A 9,440-nucleotide genomic window follows, 5' to 3' on the forward strand; every position below is an offset into this window, starting at 1 on the left:
TTGATTTCCCTTTCTTGCCTTATGGCCCTGGCTAGGACTTCCAGTACAATGTTGAATAGAAGTGGTGATAGCAGGCATCCTTGTCTGGTTCCTGTTCTCAAGAGGAATGGTTTCAGTATCTCTCCATTGAGAGTAATGTTGGCTGTTGGTTTTGCATACATGCCCTTTATTATTCCTATTTTGCTGAGAGTTTTGATCAGAAATGGGTGTTGGATTTTGTCAAATGCCTTTCTGCATCAATTGATATGATCGTGTGGTTTTTCTCCTTTGTTTTATTTACGCGGTAGATGACGTTGATTGTTTTTCTAATGTTGAACCATCCCTGCATTGAGGTGGGTTCTTGAGGTGAGCTTAGATTACTGACTTGAGACTTTTCCTCTTTTCTAATGTGTATACTTACTGCTTACTGCTATAACCTTCCCTTTCAGCACTCCTGTGGCTGTATCCCAAATATTTTGATATACTGCCTTTTCATTTAGGTCTACGCATTTTTTATTTCCCTTGAAAATTCCTCTTTAACCCATGAATTATTTAGAAGTATGTCATTTTGTTTCCAGGTAGATTTTCCTACTATCTTTCTGTTACTGACTACTTGCTTGATTCTATTTTAGTAGGAGAACACAATCTGTGTCTTAGGGTACTCTACAGAAGTAGAACCAGTGAGATATAGAGATAGATGAGGATTGAAAAAACAAAACAAAACAAAACACTGATTCCAACTCATAGCTGCCCCACATGTTACAGACAGAAATGTTCCAGAGAGTTTTCATGACTGCAGTTTTTAAGGAAACCGATTACCAGACCATTCTTCTATAGTGCTGTTGGGATGAGTCAAACCACCAAACTTTAGTATGGTAGTAGAGAACAAAATGTTTGCACCACCAATAGCTATTCAATGAATGCTTACTACGTGCTAAGCACCTGTCTAAATACTTCACATTTTAATTTATTAAATCCTCACAACACTCCATGAGATAGAACAAACAAACAAAAAAAATAAAAACCCCACTGCCATTGAGTCGATTCTGACTCATAGTGTCCCTACAAGACAGGGTAGAACTGCCTCATAGGGTTTCCAAGGCTGTAAATCTTTATGCAAGCAGACTGTCTCATCTTTCTCTTGCAGAGTGGCTGGTGGGTTCCAACTGCAACCTCTGGGTTAGCAGCCAAATGCTTTAACCCCTGCACCACCAGAACTCCTTCTCCGTGAAACGGGTACTACTATTAACACCATTTCACAGATCAGGATATCTGTGCAATTCTGATGCACACAGAAGTCAATTCTAAACGTCATACTAAATAAACATATAAATATTTTAAAATACTGATTTTAGATGTAAAAAGTTTACAGGAGCCCTAATGGTGCAGTGGTTAAGCACCACTGCAACCACCACAGCATCTGCTGCAAGACTGCATTCTGGCACAGAAAACACAAATAAACTAAACATTTCACAAAGCCGTTTTAAAAGCATGCAAAAATCAATCCCAGAGAATCCCAGGTACAAGGTAATTTAATTTTAATTTAGAAGACTCTTGCCTATTGTCATGTGGTTCACAGTAATCTGAGAAGAGTATGGGTTAGAGAACATGGAATATTTTAGATAAACCATTTAGACCTGAACAAGTACTCCAGATTACAACTTCACAATCTCCCAGAATAAAAAGGAAGTGTTTTGAGAGGTTTCATGATGTCTAGCGTAGTGCCTAAGGCACTTGACTGCTAACCAGAAGGCTGGCAGTTCAAACCCACCAGCCACTCCTCAGAAGGAAGGTTGGGCAATTTACTTCTGTAGTGATACTGCCTTGGAAACCCAAGGAGGGGTCGCTGAGTCAGGTCTGACTTGGTGGCACATAACAACAACAACAACAATAAGCAACAACTAATACAGGTATCAGAATAAGAACCAAATTCAGATACACTATCAGTTTTGTGCTACCAGTGCTGTAAGGAAAAAAAAATAGCATGTGGTAACAAGGACCCAAAAAAGTTCTCCTTTATGCTATGGGAACATTGCTGTTTCACCTGCCACAGTGACATACACAAAAGCCAAGGGAAAACTTAATTTGTTTGAAGAGCCTGATAGAAGAATTTCATTGACCTGTCATTATACATTGTCAGTTTCATGGTTTTTCATATGATGCAGTGTTCCTTGACCATTTCTCCTGAGATCTTAATACCTCTCCACTGAATTATCCTTGCTTCTTTCACTCAATCAGTCTACCAGTATAATTACAAACCAAAAACCCATTGCCATCAAGTTGACTCCAACTCATAGCAGCCCTACGGGACAGTGTAGAAATGTCCCATAGAGTTTCCAAAGCTGTAATCTTTATGGAGGCAGACTGCCACATCCTTCTCCTACGGAGTTATTGGTGGCTTTGAACCACCAATCTTTCAATTAACAACTCAGTGCTTAACCACTACACCACCAGGGCTCCTTACCAGTATAATTACCTATACCTAAAATTCCCTGTATTGTTCTTCATTACTATTTTCAAAATAATGAATTAAAGTTCTAATAACAAGGGAAATAATAGTACCACTTTTGAATAATGTGTAAATGTGCATATAACTTCAGAATTTCATCTTTATAAAGTCACAGGCTTAATAACATTTAGAGAAAATGCATTGAGAAATCATGGCTTTACCTTTTTCATAAAATAAAGATATATTGTTTCATATATTGCTTTGAATTCAGAATATCATAAGGGAGATGTTAATTCCTATAGTGCTTCTCAGGAAAACACTAACAAAGTCGTCCTATACTATTTCCCTAAAAACCAAACCACTGAAGAATATTCAGTTACTTCTTTTATCTGTAGAAGTAAATATGCACAAGTATAGCATGAGTCCTTAATTAATGCAAGAAATTCAAATCATTTTTATTAAAATAAATTATTTTATACTAGTTTAAACTATAAAATCAGAAAGTGGCAAAAGAAGGCTCCATTTTGACATTTTTCTGCTCTTTCCACAATCACTTCATGATGTTTTACTGTTATTGTGTTTAAAAACTGGAGTATAACGATAAGTGATGGAACTAAAGCAAATTCCCAATTACCCACTAATTAAAAATGTTCCTTCATAATCAATTAGGAAGTAGAAGGAAAAGAGCTTTAATCTTATCAGAAACTTTTACTTTTCTGGCCTCTACTAATTATGACTTTTTAGGTGGCAGTTTAACTTCAGATTCCTAAGAATAACGTAAGATATTCCAATTATGAAAATTAATGATGCTACTGACCCCTTAAAATTTTAATGAGTATCATTTGGTCTTCCATGGGTGAAAAAGATTAGTCACCAGATTTAAGATGCAGATTTCCTTCTTTCAGAAAACAAAACAAAGAAACTAGAGAATGCAAATGATTGCTACCAGATAAATAGACTTAAAGGCAAAGTATAAAATGAAGCACACATTATTTATAGTAACTTTCTCAGTAGTTACTCTCTAAAAATGTTCATTTTAGACTGGCAACCTTTATCATTCCTATTTTTCACAAGAAAATGTTTTACATGCAATGCCTTTAAGTCTCATAATTACAGATTCCAAGCCTTCAATAATCAAATGTAGTACAGAGCAACTGACCTCTTGACAAAATTACAGTTGTTGGGTGTTCTCTAAGCAGAACAGTTAGAGCTCGGGACTAGGAGCTGAGATACCTGAGTTCTACTAATTTGGCTGCTGACTTTTATCTTAAGACTTTGAGCAAGTCACTTATCCTACACCTTAGTTTCTGCGTTTACAAATGAAGAAAATGAATATAGTCCTACTCATCTCACTATTAAAATGGAAGTGAGATAATATACAAATGAAGCATTTAAAGCTCTAAAGAATTTTAAAAATGAAAATGACTATTACAAATATTTATAGTTTACTGGTACTATATATATTGTTTTGGTTATCTCTAGTACCGCTCTAACAGAAACACCCACAAATGGGACGGCTTTAACAAACAGGAGTTTATTCTCTTAAAAATTTTGGAGGCTAGAAGTCTGAGTTCAAAGTGCCAAGCTCTAGAACTGGGTGAAAGCCCCTTGTCTCTAGGCTTCAGCTCTGCCTCTTGCTCCCGCCCCACTGAAGCTGGAGGCATCTCTTCACTCAGGCAGCTGCTGGCTGCCGAGGCTGACAAACCCAAGGTCAACAAATAAAATGGCACAGTCCCAATATTACCAAACAACATGGCAGGCCACTAGTTCAAATCCAGAGACAATTCCAAGATCAGCAAGAAACATGGCAGGCTGCTAAATGAAGACTCGGCTACATGCAGGGTCCAAGCGTGCCAAAAACTAGAGACCTTCCTCAAAACTGCTTCTTATATACTAGGAGCAGACCACATCCCTAAGGCAGCTACTCTGCTGCACCAGTAGATTCCACCACGGAGATGATTACCAATCTCACCAAGGGGAATAACTACATCCAGCTGCCCATCCACTCAAAACCAGGCCTAGCCAAGTAGACACATACCTTAACTACCACATATACTGTTAACAAACTCAAATGATGAAAGTTCATACAGCTTCTTACGTATCTATCATGGAATAGTTTACTCACTGATGAGAGTAAATCAGTCTGATTCAAATAACAAAGTTTTGTTTTTTTATGAGATGCCAATAACACTATAAATATTTAGTAATTCTTTTTTTTTTTTTTTTAGTTCATTATTGTAAAAAGTCAAGGAAAAGTTTACACATGGAAGGAAACTTTCCTGGTTAGTTACCAGGGATGAGAGGGGAGGAGAGAAGAGGGAACACTGTAAATATATAAATAAAAAAAATAAAATATATATTAAAAAAAATACTATTAATCTTTACTCTTTCTGTGCCTTTGGAATGTTGTATTTGTAACAGTTTACATTTTGAAAACCAAACCATATAAAACAGGGATCTTTTCAAATTATGTGTATGTGACATTTTGTTGCAGGAAAGGATAAGTGAAAAATAAGATGTATCCCTTTTTTTCTTTTTTTTTTCTTTTTATTGTGATTTGGGTGAAAATTTGCAGAGCAAACACACTTTCCATACAGCAGTTCACATACACTTTGTCTCATGACATTGACCACAATTTACCACAATGCAACATCTCCCCTCCTACTTCCCCCCAATAGTTACCTCTTGCCTGTGTCCATCCCTCCATACACTCCTGCCCCCTGAACTGTCTCCCTGTGCATAAGCAGCCCTTCTTTCTCCCATGCTTGTTCTCTCCAAGGAGTGTATCTACCTCAGGTAAATGTTCAACTCATATGCCTGTCTACTGTTTGGCTGGGAGCCACAGGCATGCATTCAATTCCAGACCTGAAGGGCAGCTAGGGGCCATAGTCTCAGTGGTTCCACCAGGCTCTATTGGGCCAGCAAACCTGGTTCCTCCCCCCCTTTTTTTTTTCTCCAAATGATTTTGAGTTTTGTTCCACATTGTTCTCCTTGTCTATCCAGGATGTCCTATATAGATCCTATTCCAAGTGGTTGGCAATAGTAGCCAGGCACCATCTAGTTCTTCTGGTCTCATAGTTGTAGAGGCTGCATTAGATGGTGTACCAGTCGCAAGGACTAATTGTTTCCATGAATTTTTGGTTTTCTTCAATCTTCTTAGCTCTGGATGAGGAGAGACCCATCATTGCATCTAGAAGGCAGCTTGCAAGCTTTTAAGATCCCAGTCGCTACTTGCCACAGTAGGAGGTGGAACAATGATTTGTGTAGTATGTTATGCCAATCGAGCTTGATGTCCTCTTCGACTATGGTCCCGAGCCCACAGGTTCAACTACTTGGTCCCTCTGGGTAGTTGGCTGTGACCAAGCAGTGACTACAACCTTGCCCCTTGTCAGCTCCATTATAAAACTGGGAATTCAGATCATACACATAAAGTTATAGGACCATTGTCTGCCAACCCTATAGATGTTCTTGGGTGCACTCCCCAATATTTAGTAATTCTTAAAGTAAGGTAAGTATGTTTTAAGTCTTAATTCCAAATAACAATAATAGAATAAATGAGTCTGTAAGTGTTTGTATACAGAATGTATCACATAGCTAGACATGGAACTGTTTTTCAGAAATTCAAACTAGCACTACATCTCTGATTTGAATATGGAAGGATAAAATTGGTATTTCTCTTTCCATCCTGAAAAATCATCCAAAAAGCAACATGAAGATGAAAACAAAAACGTAAGGCTCAGTTTCTACCAAAACTAGTAGACAACCCACAAAATAAATATAAAGGCTGCCAAAAGCAGTGGAGGTAGAGTAGGGGTGAATGTTGCAGGTGCAGATGTCAAAAACAAGGTGATTGGCACACCCTAATCTATTATATCAGTGGAAAGATGGTGCATAAGCTGGTAGCTAGAGCTCTCCTGGATGTGGTTTAGTTCCAAGAAGCAGAGGGGGAAGTGCTAAATAAGGAAACACACAAACTATATCTGCAAAGAGAAATCTGTCCCTGTGGCTATGACAGAGGGAAGACTTTGTTTTTTAATTTTTCATTTTTTAATTTTTATTTTTGCAGTGTTTCCCAGAGGAGAGACTTTGAATGATGGAAATCCCCACAGCTGTCCATCTCCATTGGCTGAGGCAAAAGAAAGGAAGAAAGTGATACAAAAATCTAACAACCAAAACAGAACATTCAGAAGAAAAATGTGCTATAGACAGAGCAGAGGAAAACTCTGACAAATAGTTCATTAATTAATAAAAATGATGATACAATCAACTCTAATTTTGGATTTACAAAAATATATAATCATGAAATTTTATTGACTAGAACAATAATATCTAGACTAGTAAAATCAATCACTCACCTCTGATTCATATTTTATTTTTTCTTCTTCTAAAATACGTCCAAATTCTTCTTTCTGATGTTCAAATTCTGATTTGAGAAATGTATGTTCATAACGCATCTTATTATATTCAGCTCTATACTTTTCTACTTCCTAAATTAAAAGAAGATTGCCATTTTTCACAAATTTATAAATGAAATCTGTGTTGATTCTGAAAAATCACTTTTGCAAATGTAATTTTAAATTACATTATATCCAGAGTCATTCTAAATAAATAAACAGAGAAGTTTCACAGGAACATTAATGTACCTTGGAAAAAATCTCATGACAAGTATCCTACATACAGAATTAGTACATTTCTGAGAAGGTACCAATACAATAAATTACTATTCAATTAAGCTTATCTCTTCAACTGAATCTCATTAAATAAAATGTATACTATGCCAAAAATTTTGACCAGTGGGCTTAATGAAGTAACACTTAAGAATGCAGCACATCTTTCAAAATAATATAATCATATGAAAAAAATAATTTTATGATAAAGTATGAAATACCCCCAAAAGTTGGACCAGATTAATTCAAAGCAGACAAAAGATTATTTTAATTTTCAGTACAATAACTTAAAGTTCAATTAAATATTACAGTGACAGTTGAACTCAATTTAACACACCTGCCTGAATAATATATGTAGTGCCAACTCCCCTGGGGAAAAAGGATCACATGCAATCCCTGGAGTGTGGCAGTCCTGCTTCCTATGCTCCACAAAAGCTCCTGACATTCTGAATACCCAATTACACCTGGGCAATGGAGCAGAAAGATGCAGGAGAGATACTATTTTCCATATGCATCCATAATTAGGTATTGGGAAAAGTATGTCTCCTAAAATACTCAGCTCCCTATAAATTTTTGGTTGAAAGATTTCTTCTCTTCAAGGCCAGTTCACAAACCAGGAAAATGGGTTTCATGATTTCATTAGAGACACACTTTGATTTTTATTTTTTTAATGTCTTTACTTAGCTTGATCATCTACCTTTACGATGACTGATTTTATTTCTAAAAATGAAATCTATTCCCAAGTACAATGCTTTGCCACAACAAAGTATATTTAAAAGATGCTACCAACTCAGTTGTTGTTGTTGTTGTTATGTGCCGTCGAGTCAGACCAACTCAGTAAGTCACTATAAAAGAGGTAGTATACAACTGTTTTGTTGTAATGGCAACATCACTAGACTACAGCTTCTCAAAGGAGTTCATTCTGAAAGGGACAATACTCATTTGTACGTAAAAAGCCTGGTATGTTTGTTAAATAAGGCAAAAAATATAAAATGTACCTAATACGTAGCACAGTGCCTAAGGCATCTGACTGCTAACCAGAAGGTTGGTGGTTCAAACCCACCAGCCACTCTGCAGACGCAAGACTGGGCAATCTACTTTCCTATAGATTTACCACCTTGAAAACCCAATGGGGGTCACTATGAGTCGCAATCGACTTGACAACATGGGTTTGGTTTTTCGGTTTATATTAAAATTTAGTCATATACCTATACTTCTTATAAGGAGACTGGTTTCTACCTGAAGTAAAACTGTAACAAGTTTTTACTTTTCTGAGGTTGCATGAGATTCCTTCTTTTACTGAACAAATACTAACTGAGAAACTACTCTATGCCAGGATATGCTCTAGAAATTTTGGGTGTAAAATGAGCAAACAGGTAAAGGTTTCAGCTCTCACAGAGCTTACTTTCTAAAGAGAACAAAATAGAAAATAAACCATAAACATAATAAATTAATTACAAAGCATATGAGATGAGCACTACTAGACAAAAGATAAAAAAAAAAAAAAAAAAACAGAGCAACTTAAGGGAGGATCCAGAGGTTTAAGCAGTGAGAAAAAAGACAGTTTGCAATGTTAATTTGGGAGGAGAGGGGCAGCAAAGTTGGGCTTAATGAGAAGGCAACATTTTAGCAAAGACTTAAAAGACATGAGGAAGTTAGCCAAGGAGACATCAGGAAGAAGAGTGTTTAAGGCAGAAGTAACAGCTAGAGCAAGAGCTCTTGACTTGCACCATTATCTGGCAAACCAAAGAAACATCAAGGAGGCCAATGCGGATGAAGGAAACAAGGTCATAAAAGTGATAGAGCCCAATCATACAGAGCCTCAGAGGTCATTACTAGGACTCTCAGTAAGAAATGAAGATACTGCAGGGTATGTGAGTGGGAGAATGATGCTTTTGATAAAGCCATACAGACACATGAAAATAAATGCACTATTTTTCTAAATAAATTACTTACTTCATCCAGATTCCGAAAACGCTCTCTCATTGGGGTTTCTAATTCTTGTTGTATTTGGGTTGTTAACAATTCCAGTTTTTGTGGAGTTAATACCTAATATGTGGAGAAACAGAATTAATTCTAAATATGAAATTACAAGTATTAAACTCAAGAATTTGCCAATTTTTAAAGCCTCCCTACTAACTATAACATGGAATTCAATTCATAAATGTTTTCTCAATAATAGCAAATTTTAAAATAGTCACTATGAAAATAAAACCATAATTTGAAATAATACCTTAAGAATCCTACTTCCAGAGAGGGCGGGGCAAGATGGCGGACTAGGCAGAAGGATTGCACAGACCCTCTTCAACAAAGAAAAGGGAAACCAATTAACACAGACACAGAAG

The 9,440-nt window shown here is 36.5% G+C and overlaps 1 protein-coding gene across 1 annotated transcript in view; it reads right to left on the minus strand.

Moving 5' to 3' along the window:
• CEP83 (centrosomal protein 83) overlaps positions 1-9,440 on the minus strand; it is a 116,883-nt gene that overhangs the window by 63,505 nt on the left and 43,938 nt on the right. The window contains exons 4-5 of the mRNA XM_042781689.1: positions 9,052-9,144; positions 6,784-6,915 (exon numbers count right to left, since the gene is read on the minus strand). Of these exons, the coding sequence (XP_042637623.1) occupies positions 6,784-6,915; positions 9,052-9,144 (225 nt within the window). The remainder of the gene's footprint in view (positions 1-6,783; positions 6,916-9,051; positions 9,145-9,440) is intronic.

Source organism: Orycteropus afer, unplaced genomic scaffold, assembly GCF_000298275.1.
Source record: "Orycteropus afer afer isolate SDZICR_OR568_19922 unplaced genomic scaffold, OryAfe1.0 scaffold00151, whole genome shotgun sequence".
In the NCBI taxonomy this organism is placed as follows: domain Eukaryota; kingdom Metazoa; phylum Chordata; class Mammalia; order Tubulidentata; family Orycteropodidae; genus Orycteropus; species Orycteropus afer.